Source organism: Chiloscyllium punctatum, chromosome 35 (genome assembly GCF_047496795.1).
Source record: "Chiloscyllium punctatum isolate Juve2018m chromosome 35, sChiPun1.3, whole genome shotgun sequence".
In the NCBI taxonomy this organism is placed as follows: domain Eukaryota; kingdom Metazoa; phylum Chordata; class Chondrichthyes; order Orectolobiformes; family Hemiscylliidae; genus Chiloscyllium; species Chiloscyllium punctatum.
Window position 1 is genome coordinate 21,733,535 of NC_092773.1, and position 18,798 is coordinate 21,752,332.

At 48.2% G+C, this 18,798-nt stretch overlaps 1 protein-coding gene across 1 annotated transcript in view; it reads right to left on the bottom strand.

The window, feature by feature from the left end:
• The window catches only part of LOC140459562 (myoferlin-like), a 124,347-nt gene that overhangs the window by 40,611 nt on the left and 64,938 nt on the right, over positions 1 to 18,798 (bottom strand). Inside the window, exons 29-36 of the mRNA XM_072553808.1 lie at positions 18,109 to 18,276; positions 16,373 to 16,481; positions 14,898 to 14,975; positions 13,622 to 13,803; positions 9,892 to 10,050; positions 7,362 to 7,463; positions 4,228 to 4,389; positions 1,532 to 1,685 (exon numbers count right to left, since the gene is read on the bottom strand). Coding sequence (XP_072409909.1) covers positions 1,532 to 1,685; positions 4,228 to 4,389; positions 7,362 to 7,463; positions 9,892 to 10,050; positions 13,622 to 13,803; positions 14,898 to 14,975; positions 16,373 to 16,481; positions 18,109 to 18,276 — 1,114 coding nt within the window. The remainder of the gene's footprint in view (positions 1 to 1,531; positions 1,686 to 4,227; positions 4,390 to 7,361; positions 7,464 to 9,891; positions 10,051 to 13,621; positions 13,804 to 14,897; positions 14,976 to 16,372; positions 16,482 to 18,108; positions 18,277 to 18,798) is intronic.

Below are 18,798 nucleotides of genomic sequence, written 5' to 3' on the forward strand. Positions count from 1 at the left end.
CCCTACCCCCCTCACATTTATCTCTCAGCCCCCAGCCCACAAGTCTCATTCCTGATAAAGGGCTTCTGCCCAAAACGTCGATTCTCCTGCTCCTCAGATGCTGCCTGACCACACTCTCGACTTCAACGGTGTCCCCAAGTTCCAATGAAAAGACCCCCTCCATCTGAACACTTGACTCAGATTATAAAAAGGATAACCAACTTGTTTTCTAAGTTGAGTTCAACAATGTCAGGTTCCTTCAATTTGCTCTCCAGTCAATTAAGTCCTTTGGAAGTGTAGTCTAATGGGAGGTGGTATATTGCTAATGTCACTGTGCAGCTAATCTTCTGGAGACATGGGCTCAGATCCCAACAAAACAGATGGTGAAATTTGCATGCAATAAAAAGCTTGCCTAATGTCAATTGTCATAGCAACCCATCTGCCTGACTGAGGTCCTTTAAGGAAGGACATTCGCCTCATCTGGCCTACACATGAGACTCCAGGCCTGTAATCATGTGGTTGACTTTTACCTGGCCCCCTGGACATTCAATGCTGGCTGAGCCAGCAACACCCATATTATCCCTTTGCATTAATAAAAGAAATGTCACAGTTGCAACGTAGCTGCCAATGTGTGCACAGCAAGCTCCCAGCAAACGTAACAGGACAATCTCTTTTTTTGTCATGTTGATTTCAGGATAACGATTGGGCCGGTCACCATGGATAAACATCCTGCTGGTACCTGAAATAGTACGATGGATTCTTTTACATCAGACAAGGTGGAATTTGAACCAGAAACTGAGGTGTGATTGATGCTCCTGGGAGGCTGGTCACCACGAGAAGATACCATGTGTGGTGATGCTATCACTTTCAGAGATTATTTTGTCCTGGTTTTTATTTTGAAGTAAGGTTATAAGCTGGACCGGAGCTATCTCTAAGAAAGTAAACAATTTGATTTGATTTCTTCTTGTTGTCACGTGTACCTCACCTTGGTGTTATTTTTTAAACTGGAACAATGGAGGCAGCCTGGGTGTGGTCAGCTCTCACACACCAGACTTTCTAGCTTCCAAGTTTCCTTTTAAGCAGAAGCCCTTGGGGTCTGAAAAGAATTGGAAGCTTCAGCGAGTGTCTCCTGGCTGCTCGTCTCTCTGAATCTTCTCTCGATGTTTTTATCCCTCCTGGACTGGAGAACTGCATGTGAGAATCTGTATTTGAATTTGCCATTTTGCCAAGGGGTGTGTTTATGAGATGTTACTATGTGGGAACAGTTTCTTACAGATAGGTATCATATCTACTATTCAGTTAAGTTTTCCAATTGTCATTCTATATTCCTCTTTCTGCTGTTTCTATCTTCAGTCGTGTTGAAATAACTTGTGTTTTGCTGAAAGTCTAGTAGTTTTGATCAGTGGCATCACATCTGGAACACGGCACTTCACGTTTACCTTTAAAGTAAGAAAATATGAGGGTCTAGGCAACCTTCTTAAAATATTTTGAGGGAGTCTAGTCTGGCCCATAACACTTGTATGAAACCTTAATGCACATCGATTGAGGTTACCTTCAGTTTCGGGTGAGCCAGCAAAAGGATCGCACATGAACTCGTTGAGAGATTTCACTGTTGTCTGCCCGACCACTGGTTTGTACCCGAACGGTCGATAATCCAGCACCTTCAGCACAATGGGAGGGCTGTAGATGGTATCTACAGGGAGAAACTGAGGCAAAGTGACAATCATAAATCACAGTATTATCACTATGGAACAACCACAAGGCTGGCACGTTTGCTCATTCATCCCCGTAGAAGTGGGGCTAAGGCTTAAACCCTATCTGGGCACCCTGCCCGCAATTCACACAGTGTTCACCCGTACCCAGGATGAGAGAGCTACAGAGTTTTATAACCTTGTGCGATCTCTCCAACTCGTTCTGCAATTTCCCTCCCTCCTGTACAAGGTGATTTTGCAATTACTCCCACGAGAACCCAGTGGCATTGAGAGTTCAATCATCTGATATCGAGGGGAGACTGTTATGTCAGGGATTATGTCACCGGATTAGTAATCCAGAGGGTCAAGATAAGGCTTTGAGTTCAACAAACCCCAACACACCAGGTGGTGGAATTTCACGTTTCCTGCATGAAAATCTGGCCAGTCTCAGTGATGGTGACCACAACACTGTCATCAATTGTTATACAAACTCATCGCATTCATTAATGTTATTCAGGGTCGGAAGTCTGCTGTCCTTAGCCAGTCTGCCTGCAATTGGTCCCAAACCCATAGCAATGGAGCTGACTCTTAAGTGCTTCTGAAATGGTTGAGTGAGCTACTCAGGTCAAGGGCAATTCGGAATGGGTGATGGCAAATATTGGCCTCAACAGGCACACCCACGTCACATGGGAGAATTAAAAAAAAATCAAACATCACGGCGCCAACAGCAACTTAAGAAGCAAACGTTGAAGCAGCTAATGACCAAAAGACATGACGGTAGAAGTAAGCCATTCAATCCATGAAGTCTGATCTGCCACACTCCAGTTAATATTCAGCCTTTAGGTGTCTCCCCTTCCACCAGTTAGACCTTTGGTCAACAAGGTGTCACGATCACCCTGGGTGTTCAACTGGGCCACAGATCCCAAGGAACATTCGAGCTTTGCACCTCCAGTTTGAATTTGCTCATCCAAGTGTCAATCAAATGTGATAATTAGCCTCAGCACTAGTGGGTCTGAGTCCTGGGTTAGAGAGAGAAAGGTGAGGGGAAATGAGGCAGGGTTCCTGTAACTGATCACTGCCCACTGATCTCAGGGCAAATCAGCCAGGGTTCCTATAACTGATCACTGCCCACTGATCGCAGGGCAAATCAGCCAGGGTTCCTGTAACTGATCACTGCCCACTGATCGCAGGGCAAATCAGCCAGGGTTCCTATAACTGATCACTGCCCACTGATCGCAGGGCAAATCAGCCAGGGTTCCTATAACTGATCACTGCCCACTGATCCCAGGGCAAATCAGCCAGGGTTCCTACAACTGATCACTGCCCACTGATCCCAGGGCAAATCAGCCAGGGTTCCTACAACTGATCACTGCCCACTGATCCCAGGGCAAATCAGCCAGGGTTCCTATAACTGATCACTGCCCACTGATCCCAGGGCAAATCAGCCAGGGTTCCTACAACTGATCACTGCCCACTGATTCCAGGGCAAATCAGCCAGGGTTCCTATAACTGATCACTGCCCACTGATCCCAGGGCAAATCAGCCAGGGTTCCTACAACTGATCACTGCCCACTGATCCCAGGGCAAATCAGCCAGGATCCCTATATCTGATCACTGCCCACTGATCGCAGGGCAAATCAGCCAGGGTCCCTATATCTGATCACTGCCCACTGATCGCAGGGCAAATCAGCCAGGGTCCCTATATCTGATCACTGCCCACTGATCCCAGGGCAAATCAGCCACGGTCCCTATATCTGATCACTGCCCACTGATCGCAGGGCAAATCAGCCAGGGTCCCTATATCTGATCACTGCCCACTGATCGCAGGGCAAATCAGCCAGGGTCCCTATATCTGATCACTGCCCACTGATCCCAGGGCAAATCAGCCACGGTCCCTATATCTGATCACTGCCCACTGATCCCAGGGCAAATCAGCCAGGGTCCCTATATCTGATCACTGCCCACTGATTGCAGGGCAAATCAGCCAGGGTCCCTATATCTGATCACTGCCCACTGATCCCAGGGCAAATCAGCCAGGGTCCCTATATCTGATCACTGCCCACTGATCCCAGGGCAAATCAGCCACGGTCCCTATATCTGATCACTGCCCACTGATCCCAGGGCAAATCAGCCAGGATCCCTATATCTGATCACTGCCCACTGATCCCAGGGCAAATCAGCCAGGGTCCCTATATCTGATCACTGCCCACTGATCCCAGGGCAAATCAGCCAGGGTCCCTATATCTGATCACTGCCCACTGATCCCAGGGCAAATCAGCCACGGTCCCTATAACTGATCACTGCCCACTGATCCCAGGGCAAATCAGCCAGGATCCCTATATCTGATCACTGCCCACTGATCCCAGGGCAAATCAGCCAGGGTCCCTATATCTGATCACTGCCCACTGATCCCAGGGCAAATCAGCCAGGGTCCCTATATCTGATCACTGCCCACTGATCCCAGGACAAATCAGCCAGGGTCCCTATATCTGATCACTGCCCACATGCACCCAAACCCGATGGTTGAGAGTATCCTGTGACAATCTGTCGAACCCACCACTGTGAGGAAGTAGATCGGGTTTGGGAAGTTTGGGTTCTTCTTGTAGTTTTTGATGGGCGCTGTTTGAATTGTCTCGCCATTGCACTCCACCACCAGGCTGGGACTTGTCACCTTCATCATATTGTAGTTTTTGATGTTTCTCAATCCCCAGGCAAGGATCTGAAGGTGAACACAGACTGACGTCAGATTGGAGGCACACACCGACTGCTTCACAGTCCACAGTGGACTTCGCTTTTTGGGAAGAAGCAAAAGCAGCGGCCAGCTGGCACACAGGAAGATCCCACACAGAGTGACTGGACTTGTTGGCAGGATGACAGTTTGTCGGGCGGGGGGGTGGGGGTGGGAAGGTTCTTCTTCAGCTTCTGAACTGCCAGAGGGACAGGTGGAGGTGACTCCAATAACAGCATTTAAAAGACATTTGAACATGGATTGGAAAGGTTTAGTGGGATATGGGCCAAACACAGGCAAATGGGACTAGTTTAGATTAGGAAATCTGATCAGCATGGACGAGTTGGACCGAATGGTCTGTTTCCATGCTGTATGACTCTACAAGTAACTACCAGCTACAAAGGGAGGAATAGTCAGTCTGAATAACACGGGGCTGGAGCCTCCTAACTCTTCCCTAATTCAGTATGTGGATGTACCGACTGCAAAACTTGACCTACTCTTGGCAAATACGAAGGGACAGATGACTAAGGTATCAGTGGGGGAACACTTTGGGGGCCAGTGACCATAATTCTCTTCGTTTTAAAATAGTGGTGGAAAGGGATAGACTGCATCTAAAAGTTAAAGTTCTAAATTGGAGGCCGATTTTGACGGTATTGAGCAAGAACTTTCAAAAACTGATTGGAAGCGGATATTAGCAGGTAAAGAGACGACTGGAAAATGGGAAGCCTTCAGAAATAAGATGAGAATCCAGAGGGACAGGATGTTTCTGTTCAGGTGAAAGACAAGGTTGGTAGGTGTAGGGAATGCTGAATGACTCGAGAAATTGAGGTTTTGGTCAAGAAAAAGAAGGAAGCCTATGTCAGGTATAGACTGCAGAAATCAAGTGAATCCTTAGAAAAGTATAAAGGCAGTAGGAGTATAGTTAAGAGAAAAATCAGGAGGGCAAAAAAGGGACTTGAGATAGCTTTGGCAAATAGAATTAAGGAGAATCCAAAGGGTTTTACAAATACAATAAGGATAAAACGGTAATCAGGGAGCGAATAGGATCCCTCAAAGATCAGTAATGTGGCCTTTGTGTGGAGCCGCAAGAGATTGGGGAGATATTAAATGAGTATTTTGCATCAGTGTTTACTGTGGAGAAGGACGTGGAAGATATAGAATGAGGGGAAATAGATGGTGACATCTTGAAAAATGTCCATATTACAGAGGGGGTGGTACTGGATGCCTTAAAACGTATAAAGGTGATAAATCCCCAAGACCTGATCAGGTGTAGCCGAGAACTCTGTGGGAAGCTAGGTAGGTGATTGCTGGGCCCTTTGCTGAGATATTCCTATCATCGATAGTCACAGGTGAGGTGTCGGAAGACTGGAGGTTGACTAACGTGGTGCCACTGTTTAAGAAATGTGGTAAGGATAAGCCAAGGAACTATAGACCGATGAGTTTGACATAGGTGGTGGGCAAATTATTGGAGGGAATCCTGAGGGACAGGATGTCCATGTATTTGGAAAGGCAAGGGCTGAGTAGGAATAGTCAACATGGCTTTGTGCGTGGGAAATCATGTCTCACAAACTTAACTGAGTTTTTTGAAGAAGAAATGAAGAGGATTGATGAAGGCAGAGCGGTAGATGTGATCTATATGGACTTCAGTAAGGCATTTGACAAGGTTCCCCATGGGAGACTGAATGGCAAGGTTAGATCTCACGGAATATAGGGAGAACTAGCCATTTGGATACAGAACTGGCTCAAAGGTAGAAGACAGAGGGTGGTGGTGGAGGGTTGTTTTTCAGACTGGAGGCCTGTGACCAGTGGAGTGCCACAAGGATCGGTGCTGGGTCCACTGCTTTTTGACATTTATATAAATGATTTGGATGTGAATGTAGGATGTTTAGTGAGTAAGCTTGAAGATGAAACCAAAATTGGAGGTGTAGTGGACAGCGAAGAAGGTTAGCTCAGAATGCAACAGGAACTTGATCAATTGGACCAATGGGCTGAAGAGTGGCAGTTGGAGTTTAGTTTAGGTAAACGTGAGGTGCTGCATTTTGCAAAGTCAAATCAGGGCAGGACTTCAAGGACTTAATGATAATGTCCTGGTGAGTGTTGCTGAACAAAGATACCTTGGAGTGCAGGTTCCTTGAAAGTGGAGTCGCAGGTAGATAGGATAGTGAAGTCGTCATTTGGTATGCTTTCCTTTATTAGTCAGAGCATTGAGGATAGGAGTTGGGAGGTCATGTTGTGGCTGTACAGGACATTGGTTAGGCCACTTTGGAATATTGTTTGCAATTCTGGTCTCTCTCCATTGGAAGGATGTCATGAAATGTGAAAAGGTTCAGAAATCTTGCCAAGGTTGGAGGGTTTGAGCTACATGGAGAGGCTGAATAGGCTTGGGCTGTTTTCCTTGGAGGGTCGGAGTCTGAGGGGTGATGTTATAGAGGTTTATAAAGTCATGAGGGGCATGGATAGGGTAAATATATAAGGTAATTTCCCTGAGGTGGGGGAATCCAGAACTAGAAGGGATAGGTTTAGGATGACAGGTGAAAAATTTAAAAGGGATGTAAGGGGCAATTCTTTTGACACAGAGAGTGGTGTGTGTATGGAATAAGCTGCCAGAGGAAGTGGTGGAGGCTGGTACAATGACAGCATTTAAAAGGCATTTGGATGGGTAAATGAATAGGAAGGGTTTGGAGGGATATGGGCCAAGTGCTAGCAAATGGGACTAGATTAATTTGGATATCTGGTCGGCATGGACGAGTTGGACTGAAGGGTCTGTTTCCGTGCTGTACAACCATGACTCTATAACTCAAGAGAAGGGGAGGGGGGAGGAAGAGAGTGTCAGAGGATAGGAAGGGGCAAAGGGTGAGGTCAGGGAAGAGTTGAGGTGTTGCTGTTCAGTGGGTGGAGGGCAATCAGCAGCTATGTGCACAGGGCCGGAGTGCGCGTGGGAAAGAGAGAAGAGGGTACATCACCTCAATCGTGCTCAACTGCAGCTGCGGCCTGACTCCCAGGGGCACCATGTACGATTCGGAGTCTCTCATTGGCGGTCGCGGAGGTAAATTCTGATCCCCATCCTGAGCGATCACAATACAAACAAAGTCCGACATCATAATGGCATAAGGCTGACTGGTCCGCCATCTAAAACCTTCCCCCTGAACTTTTGTTTCTGCCACACGGTGCTGCATTGCTTTTGCTTAGTTCAATGATTATCCCAATCATGACTAATGGAGTGACATGGAGGTACTTCACTGTAAACATAACCAGGCCCCCTCCCTTCACTTTCCTCCCAATCCGGGTTTGCCAGAAGCCCTGGCATTCCAACCCTGATCCTTCTTCCTGTTGAAAACTAAGATGCATGGAAATCTGAAATGGAATTGGGGCAGCACGGTGACTCAGGGGTTAGCGCCGCTGCCTCACGGCGCCACGGACCTGGTTTCGATTCCCGCCTCGGGTGACTGTCTGTGTGGAGTTTGCACCTTCTCCCCGTGTTTGCGTGGGTTTCATCCGGGTGCTCCAGTTTCCTCCCACAGTGCAAAGATGTGCAAGTCAGGGTGGATTGGCCATGGGAAATTGCCCATAGTGTTCAGAGATGTGCAGGTTAGGGTGGATTGACCATGCTAAATTACCCATAGTGCTCAGGAATGTGCAGGTTAGGGTGGATTGGCCATGCTAAATTACCCATAGTGCTCAGGGATGTGCAGGTTAGGGTTGATTGGCTATGCTAAATTGTTCCATAATGTTCAGGGATGTGCAGGTTAGGGTGGATTGGCCATTCTAAATTGCCCATAGTGTTGGGTGCATTAGTCAGAGGGGAATGGGTCTGGGTGGGTTACTCTTCGGAGGGTCGGTGTGGACTTGTCAGGTCGAAGGGCCTGCTTCCACACTGTAGGGACTCTAATCTCTCATCTAAAAGTTTGAGTCGAATAGTTTTTGAGAAGGTGTGGTGGTGTTGGGGGTGGGGGGGGGAAGGGAAGTTCAAGGATTGAAGAGATGGAAGGCAGGAGCGACTGAGTGAGGAATGAGTTCATCGTCCAGGGTCAAAGGGAAGGGAGTAAGGGTGAGAAACAAGGGACGTGCTGAAAACCAGTGAGCTGCTAACTGTGACAGGATTCAGGCTCACTTTGGCACCAAAAGAAAAAGGAAGAGACAAGCTGAAACAGGCAAAGGACGCACAACGGCGAAAGATAATACTCTCAAATTGTTGACTCAGAGGTTACAGTGGCTTCGTCATCGGATACTTCTGAAGCAGCGATAGACAAGCTTTTGGGGGTCACAACATATCGAGGAACAGGGGAGAAAGTTGAAAATGTGAATGAGGAGCAGAAATAGGCCCTTCGGCCCCTCAAGCTTGTTCTGCTATTCAATAAGATCGTGGATGACCTGTTTGTGTTTCAAATTGCACTTTCCCATGGAAGCCCAATGACCGTCCATTCCTTTGTCTGTCCATAGAAGGTCAGCCATCACTGTACCAAGTGGGGCAGCAGGCTCCAGCAGCCAAGTTGCGTCCACTCCTGCCCCTGGTTGTTTTATAGCTATCCCTTCCACAGCGCTAATTGGCCTGGCTGAGTCTGACAGATCTCTACTGCAAGCTGAGAGAATGCCCAGAAAAACACCCAATCCTGTTAGCTTCTGGCCCAGAGCCAATCAGCACAGAAGGAGGCCACTGGGCCAACACTTTGCCAACTTTATCTGACTGGTCTCACTCTCCACTGCCTTTCCCTGTCGCCTCGCAAGCTTTTACGTTTCAAGTACTGATCCAATTCTCTTTCTGAAATGTTATCCACTGAATCTGCTTCCAAAAGCTTTTCAGGCAGCACATTCACAGATCACAGAATCCCTACAGCGTGTCAGCAGGCTGATCGGCCTATCGAGTCCACACCCACCTTCTGAAGAGCATCCCAACCAGACGCAACCCTCTACCCTGTCCTTGTGACCCTGCATTTCCCACCCAGCTTGCACATCTCTGGACTGTGGGAGGAAACCGGAGCACCTGGAGGAAACCCACGCAGGCACGGGGGAGGTGGGGGGGGGGGGGGGGGGGGGAGAACATGCAAACTCCACACAGACAGTCGCCCAAGGCTGGAATCGAGCCTGGGTCGCTGGCGCTGCGAGGGAGCAGTGCTAACCACTGAGCCAGATCAGAGTTCAATAGTGTGGGTGCTGGAAAAGCACAGCCGGTCAGGCAGCATCCAAGGAGCAGGAAAGTCGACGATTTGAGCATAGGCCCATCATCAGATCAACCTCACCCTCGACACCCCGAAATCTCAACCCCAGGTTCTTCTGCCCACTATGTTAAATCCTCGAGTCCCTGTTACCAACTCCCCTGCCACTGGGAAATGCTTCACTTTCATTCCAGAGCCTTCAGAGTTCAGAATGCCTCTACCCAATCCCAGCTTAAGCTTCTCTGCTTGCATGAGACTCGACATCGGGTTGGCAAAAATCAAGTTAGCAATCGAGCAGCTCAGCACACGCACTTCTAACAAGGTAAGAAAACTCAATTACTCTCTGCTTCATGAGTAGTTCAAAGGAAACCAGCAGCTCGCCACTGAACCGTTCTCCCCGGAAGACAGGATGCCACTGGAGAGCAGAGACGTACTGTGCCGTTGAGTCTAGCCTCACACTCGGGAAGCACAGGGCAGCACCCAAATGTTCGTGTTTGCTCTGTCAAAACAGAGGAGGAAACATCAGCACTTTTCCCCCCCCGCCACCGTTCCCCCAACACCACTTTACTCAGAGCACCAATCAGTTCCATGGTCCCAACGGGAGACGGGATCAAGTCACCCAGTGAGGGATGAACTCGATCAAGGGTCAAAGAGTGCAGTGGGAAAATAGAACAAAGGACAAAGAAAATTTACAGCCCAGGGACAGGCCCTTCGGCCCTCCAGGCCTGAGCCGATCCACATCCACTGTTTAAACCTCTCGCCCAATTCCTAAGCATCTGTATCCCTCTGCTCCCCACCTACTCGTGCATCTGTCCAGACGCATCTTAAATGAATCTACTGTGCCTGCCTCTACCACCTCTGCTGGCAACGTGTTCCAGATGCCCACCACCCTCTGTGTGAAGTACTTGCCATGTGTATCCCCCTTAAACTTTCCATGTCTCACCTTGAAAGCGTGACTTCTCATTACTGAATCCTTCACCCGGGAAAAAGCCTGTCTCCATCCACCTCGTCTATACCCGTCATGATTTTGTAAACCTCAATCAGGTCCCCCCTCAATCTCCTTTTTTCTAATGAAAACAAACCTAAATTACTCAACCTCTCTTCATAGCTAGCACCTTCCATACCAGGCAACATCCTCGTGAACCTTCTCTGCACCCTCTCCAAAGTGTCCACATCCTTTTGGTAATGTGGTGACCAGAACTCTACACAGTATTCTAAATGCAGCTGAACCAATATCTTGTACAATTTGAACATGAATTGCCAGCTCTTACACTCAATACCCCGTCCGATGAAGGCAAGCATACCATATACCTTCCTGACCACTCTATCCACCTGTGCAGCAACCTTCAGGGTACAACTCAAGGGCTGAGTTTGAATTCCACAATAGGGGCTGTTAGACTTTAAACAGAATTAATGAATAATTCTGGAATAAAATTATTGGATCTCATTAAGAGTAATCACAACCTGTTGGATTGCTGTAAAAACCTATCTGGTTCTTGTTGTGGTTCTGTTCGCTGAGCTGGGAATTTGTCTTGCAAACGTTTCGTCCCCTGTCTAGGTGACATCCTCAGTGCTTGGGACCCTCCTGTGAAGCGCTTCTGTGATGTTTCCTCCAGCATTTATAGTGGCCTGTCTCTGCCGCTTCCGGTTGTCAGTTCCAGCTGTCCACTGTAGTGGCCGGTATATTGGGTCCAGGTCGATGTGTTTGTTGATTGAATCTGTGGATGAGTGCCATGCCTCTAGGAATTCCCTGGCTGTTCTCTGTTTGGCTTGCCCTATAATGGTAGTGTTGTCCCAGTCAAATTCATGTTGCTTGTCGTCTGTGTGTGTGGCGACTAAGGATAGCTGGTCGTGTCGTTTCGTGGCTAGTTGGTGTTCGTGTATACGGATTGTTAGCTGTCTTCCTGTTTGTCCGATGTAGTGTTTTGTGCAGTCCTTGCATGGGATTTTGTACACTACATTAGACAAGGGACGAAACGTTTGCAAGACAAATTCCCAGCTCGGTGAACAGAACCACAACAACGAGCATCCGAGCTGTAAATCTTCTCCCAAACTTTGAACACCTATCTGGTTCACTGGTACCATTCAGGGAAGGAAGTCTACCATCCTTACATGACGTGGCCTAGATGCTCTCATCCCATCAATCAGAGTCAGAGAGTCATACAGCACAGAAACAGACCTTTCAGCCCAACCAGTCCATGCTGATCATAATCCCAAACCAAACTAGTCCCCCCACCGCCTGTGTTTGACCCATATCCCTTCAAACCTTTCCTATTCATGTACGCATCCAAACGCCTTTTAAACGTTCTAACTGTACTTGCATTTACCACTTCCTCTGGGAGTTCATTCCACACACAAATCACACTCTGTGTAAAAAATGTGTCTTTTTAAATCTTTCTTCACTCACTTTAATAACATGCCCTGAGTCTTGAAATGCCCCACCCCAGGGAAACGATACATGTGCCCCTCATGATTTTATAAACCTCTGGAAAGGTCACCTCCCAGCCTCCTGTGCTCCAGTGAAAAAAGTCCCAGCCTGTCCAGCCTCTCTCCTAACTCCAACCCTCCATTCCCAGCAACATTCAGGTAAATCTCTTCTGAACCCTCTCCAGTTTAACAGCATCCTTCCTACAGCAGGTCGACCAGAACTAAACACAGTACCCCAGAAGAGGCCTCACCAAAGTTCTGAACAGCCTGAACGTAATGTCCCAACTCCTATACTCAATGATCTGAGCAATGCAGGCAAGTGTGCTGAACACCTGCTCAACCACCCTGTCAATGTGTGATGCAAACTTGAAGGAGTTATGTACTTCAATCTCTCGGTCTCTCTGTTCTACAACACTTCCAAAGGCCCTACTTTCAATTGTCTAAGACTTGCCTTTGCTTGTTTCATCATTTATCACATTTATCCAAACTAAACTTCGTCTGTCACTCTTCAGCCCATTGACCATTTGATCAAGATCTGCTTGTAATCTTCCATCACCTTCTTCACTGTCCATTATACCACTAATGTTGCAAACTTAGTAACCATGCTTCCTCGATGTTCGTTTATATAAATTACAAATAAAAAATGGACTCATCAGCAATCCCTGTGGAACACTGCTTGGCAAAGAACAGAAGAACTTCTGCCAATGGGCTAGCACAGACATCGCTGGACTGAGTGGCTCTCCACAGTCTGCAGAATATTCTCTACCACAACGTTTACATTCACTGTGGCACGCTGGCATGTAGTAGGAGCTATCTTAATTCATGGGACCCTGATTTTACAGACAAAAAGATCATATATCCACACTGTGCCTGCTTCAATTCAACACAATAGGTGGCAGCCATTCACAAGGCAGGGTAATGTCTTGATCACCCAGTCCATCTGACTGGTTCACAATGTAAATAAAGCCTGGCAGTTAACTGTCACTCATCATGAACTGGTGATGATCCATGAGGAGGCTACTAACTACTTGCAACATTCAAAAGGCATGAATGGAATAGGAAGGGTTTGGAGGGATCAGGGCCGGGTGCTGGCAGGTGGGACTAGATTGGGTCGGGATATCTGGTCGGCATGGACAGGTCTGTTTCCGTGCTGTACATCTCAATGGCTCTATAATCATGGTCCACATATTAGCCAATCAGTGTCCTCCTCTCATTTGGTATCAACATTGAGTCACCCATGAATTGGTACTAATACGAATTGTCCTGAGGAGTGCAAGATGGAAGGTTTTGATAAAATATTTGCTGTTCAGCAAAACTGAAGTTATGCATCACGAGACTACAAAATGCCAACTTTCTCAAGGAAGGAATAACCAGTAAATTGGGGCGGTGGGGTTGGGGCGGGGGGGGAGCGAGGCGGATGAGAACATGCTTCACAAACAGACAAGGGCAGCACATGGTATAACTCTGCTGTTGTTGGATAGTGTTACATTGCCCAGCAGACTGCTCGCCCAGATGGACCAATTGGCTCACAGCTCCAATGAATGGGACAAGGGAAATAACACAAGCACGAGGTCACAGATCAGACCAAAGCACGGCCGTGATTTTTAGTTTCAGAAAGAAAGGCCCACCGCAGTGTGACTTACTGCACGATTACTGTCAAAGAGTTCCAGCGAGACAAAAGGTGGGCACTCAACTACTTCCCTCAGATTGCCGTAGATTTCCACCTCCTCAAAAATCAGCGTCTGGTCCCAGATAGGGTTCAGAGTCCCTCTGATAATGTCCGTGCGTTTGCTCTGGTGCAGGAGTGACACTTGAACATAAGGGTCTGAAACAAAAGGAGAAATTATACAATTAAAGGTCAGAGCCCTGGGTCACGATATCTCCTGTTTGGATGCATACGTCTGACCAAAGCACCATGGAGTGAGAATTATGAAGCTTGACCCTGTTTTACAGCAGGAGAAACTGACAGAATCGAATCCTGGATCACACTCACTAATGCCACAGTTGCAACTTCCTGCCAATAAAGGTACCACTTCCAGGACAGGGGTTAGATACAGAGTAAACGTCCCTCGACACTGTCGCCCCATCAAACAAGCCAGGGCACGGACAGCACGGGGCTAGGTACAGACAAAAGCTCCCTCTACACTGTCCCCATCAAACACTCCCAGGACAGGGACAGCATGGGGTTAGGTACAGAGTAAAGCTCCCTCTACACTGTCCTCCCATCAAACACTCCCAGGACAGGGACAGCACAGGGTTAGATACAGAGTAAAGCTCCCTCTACACTGTCCCCCCATTGAACACACCCAGGACAGGGACAGCACAGGGTTAGATACAGAGTAAAGCTTCCTCTATACTGTCCCCCATCAAACACTCCCAGGACAGGGACAGCACGAGGTTAGGTACAGACTAAAGCTCCCTCTACACTGTCCCCATCAAACACTCCCAGGATAGGGACAGCACAGGGTTAGATACAGAGTAAAGCTCCCTCTACACTGTCCCCCATCAAACACTCCCAGGACAGGGACAGTGTGGGGTTAGATATAGAGTCAAGCTCCCTCTACACTGTCCCCCATCAAACACTCCCAGGACAGGGACAGTACGGGGTTAGGTACAGAGTAAAGCTCCCTCTACACTGTCCCCCCATTGAACACTCCCAGGACAGAGACAGCACAGGGTTAGATACAGAGTAAAGCTCTCTCTACACTGTCCCCCCCATCGAACACTCCCAGGACAGGGACAGCACAGGGTTAGATGCAGAGTAAAGGTTCCCTACGCAGTCTCCATGCAAAACCAGGACAGGTAAAGCCTGGGGTTAGATACAAAGCATACACGAGCACAATCCTGCTCTACATGTGGACCGCCAGCACATCCGACTGCACACAGATCTAACAACTTATACCTTATTAACATACTAACCTGCAGAGCTGCTGATATCGGTGGGGAGCAAACCTCTTGCCTGATAAATGTAGCCACGAAACTGGAAGGCATTGGGTGCTGTGCAAAGGAAGAGAAGATGATGGAATGGATCAAGAGAATCGCTAACCATTGTGCAAAAATGTTCATCCTCCCTCCTCACTGAGACCAACGGACCGATATCCTGCTCATGCTATAACCACACAATTACTCGTTGAGTCCTTCTGATCCCACCATGTTAAAACGGACACTCCAATGTATTATCACGGTTTGAACAAAGAATATTTCTTTTCTTCAGTATCACAGAATGGGGACACACGTTGTCAACACTACATTCATCAGGACAAATGCCAAAGTTCAAATGTCCACTACATTTTATACTGCAGGGTTCTGATCGGTTTGCAAGTTAACTCTTACTGACCACGTGTTGCCTGCAAAAATAATATTAACAACTTGTGCTTTTTTGCAATTACTGCAGGTTGGAGGGACCCTGCAGTTCCCTGCTGCTTTTGCCTCAGCCAATCAGGGTATAAATCGTAGCGATCATTTGAAACTTGGCATTCGCACATTTGTCCTGATCAGCGCAAGACAAAAATCGGCGACAACGTGCCTCTCGGTTCAGTGAAATTCAGGTTTAAATTTCCCCTAAAGCTTCATCTTAAAACGGGAGTTGAATATTGTAATGTTTTAAATATATATTCTCCGCCTCAATGCCTCAGTCTCAAGATGACAGGAAGTTTGCTGAAGTGAATCTCAGAACTGGAAACGCAATCCGTGTGGATAATGTAATCTAAAGCTGGAGGGGAAAACAGGGAAAGACCTGCATTTCCGTATCATCTTTCACCCTCAACTCAGGACAGCCAATGAAGAATTTCACAGAGAGGAGTCTGTGCTGTATGGCAGGAAATGTGGCAGCCAGTTTGTATGCAGCAAGCTTGGGCGGCACGGTGGCACAGTGGTTAGCACTGCTGCCTCACAGCGCCAGAGACCCGGGTTCGATTCCCGCCTCAGGCGACTGACTGTGTGGAGTTTGCACGTTCTCCCCGTGTCTGCGTGGGTTTCCTCCGGGTGCTCGGGTTTCCTCCCACAGTCCAAAGATGTGCAGGTCAGGTGAATTGGCCATGCTAAATTGCCTGTAGTGTTAGGTAAGGGGTAGATGTAGGGGTATGGGTGGGTTGCGCTTCGGCGGGGCGGTGTGGACTTGTTGGGCCGAAGGGCCTGTTTCCACACTGTAAGTAATCTAATCAAAAGCAAGGTGAACAATGACTAAATCATCTGGTTTGGTCATGTCGACTGAGGGACAAATATTGAACTCGCCCAGCTCTCCTTCAATGAGCATCATGGGACCTTTTACATCCTCTTGAGTGGGCAGAGAGGGTCCAGTTTAATATCACAGTGAAACGACAATGCAGCAGTCCATAAGGACAGCACTGGAGTGGTGAGAGTGCCACAGTTGTCGCAAACCACCTTAAACTTACGGTCCAGAATGCAAGATATAAAGGGCGCAGTCATCCCGTAAAGTTCCTGGCCAACAGGCTTCTCCTGTTCCTCAAGGTCCTCCAGGTGTACCTCACTGCTTTCCCGACACTAGAAAAGGTAACAGGCAGGCTCTCACACACAGCATTTCCTCAGCGAACACTCATCAACCCACCAATTCTCTGCCCAAATGTCTCGGCGGCTCTCACTGTCTATCAGCTCGCACTCATCACGTGAAGCATCTCTGTGTTAGAGATTAAAACCCCTTCTTAAACTTCAGGCAGCCTGTGGTAACACCGAGTACTGCTATGCCAGGTACAGAGCACAGTTAGAACCAGAGAAATGGTTCCTCTGCACTGTCCTCCCATCAAACACTCCCAGGACAGGGACAGCACGGGGTTAGGTACAGAGTAAAGCTCTCTCTACACTGTCCCCCCATCAAACACTCCCAGGACAGGGACAGCATGGGGTTTGATACAGGGTAAAGCTCTCTCTACACTGTCCCCCCATCAAACACTCCCAGGACAGGGACAGCGTGGGGTTAGATACAGAGTAAAGCTCTCTCTACACTGTCCCAACATCAAACACGCCCAGGACAGGGACAGCACGGGGTTAGATACAGAGTAAAGATCTCCCTACACTGTCCCCCATCAAACACACCCAGAACAGGGACAGCACGAGATTAGATACAGAGTAAAGCTCCCCCTACATTCTTCCCATCAAACACTCCTAGAATAAAGATGCCTCTACTGTTTTCATATGAAAGTGAAGTTCTCTCTACTTTGTCCCCATCAAACATTCCAAGGAAAGGTCCAATCAAGAGTAGGTACTGTTTTCAGAAACGTCCAAGGAAAGGCAGCATGGATGGCAGAAAGGTTCAGTGGCTCGTGCTGCTGCCTCACAGTGCCAGGGACCCGTGTTCTTTTCCACCCTGGGGTGACTGTCGAAGTGAAGTTTGCACATTCTCCCTGTTTCTGTGGGGGTTTTCTCCCACAATCCGAAGGTGTACAGGCGAGGGTGGACTGGCCATGCTAAATTGTCCCATCGTGTCCAGGCTAGGAGAGTGAGCCTTGAGAAATGCAGGGGTGACAGTAGGTCTGGGAAGAATGCTCTTGAAAGGGTCGCCGTGGCCTGTTGCCACACTAAGGTGTCGATGACTCTATGAAGCCACGTTAACACTTCATAATTCACTGGCAGGGCCTCAGGTGAAGGATTGTGTCCAAATCTTGGTGCTGGGGCGCTTGAGGAGCCAGAGGAGACTCAACCCAGAATGGGACACAAAACCTTCCATTTACTGGTGGGCCGAAGAGCCTGCTTCCACACTGCAGGGATTCGATCGTTTGGGGGTGAGAACGGAGAAGGTGGGCTTTGATTCTCCTTCAAAAATAACCGCACCACCTGAATGGGTATTGGGGGCCGATTCTATTGCCACTTTCAGAAGGAAAGTTTGATAAATGCAGGCAATTTTCAGGGCAGTGGAGAAATGAATAATTGGATTGCGTTTTGAAGGTGATGACACAGGCAATGGATAGGCTGAAAGACCTCCCTTTCCACGCAGTGCAAATCTATACCCGATCACTGCTCTGTGGTGCTATTGTAGCTGTCATCTACTAACAACTAGTGTGGGTCAGTTTTTTGGCAAACCCCTCCTCTCTTCTGGTTGACACGTTTCAGCTAATTTGGTCCCAAAGTACCGTTGAGCAAGTGACTGACCGCCTAACAGCACCGGGAAACATACCAAAGAGCCTTCCAGTCTGAAAATGGCCACCGGGCCCATCTGCTCCTTGGGGATTAGTCGTCTTCTCCAGCGCCTGCGGCGGTAAATGTCTCCCTTGTTCTGTTTTATATGGAACTTCCAGCCAAACAGAGGGGCGTACTCCCAGCCATCCTGATCAATCTCTTCTCTCTGTGTGAGGAACATCAGATCGTAATTTGGAACGCCCATGTTTCAAGCAGTCATGGTGTGGCCCTGGGAATGCTCCTAAAAGGAAGCCCCTGACTGGTCGCACACATCCTCACTCGATGTGAAGGCTTGAGGGTGCACTGTTTTGATCAACTGAGGGCAATCACGATCTTAAAGTTAGAGTCAGGACACTTAGAAGTGAAATGAGAATGTTTTAAGGAGGGAATTCCAGAGCTTGGAGTCCAGGGCACTGACAGCACAACTGTCAATGGTATGATTTACGTCAGGATTGCTCCAGAGGCCATGAATGCAGATAAATGGAGAGGAGTGGAGGGTCAGGAAGATTAGAGAGATCGGGAGGGAGTGAGGCCTCAGAGGAATTTGAGAATTTTAGGATCGAGGTGTTGTTGACTCGGAGCTTAGGGCAGGGGTTGACAGGGGAAGTGGAGTTGAACGTCGAAAGACAGGCCACAGAATTTTGAGTGACCTCGACAGAGTGTGGGAGACCAGGCAGGTGTGTTTTGG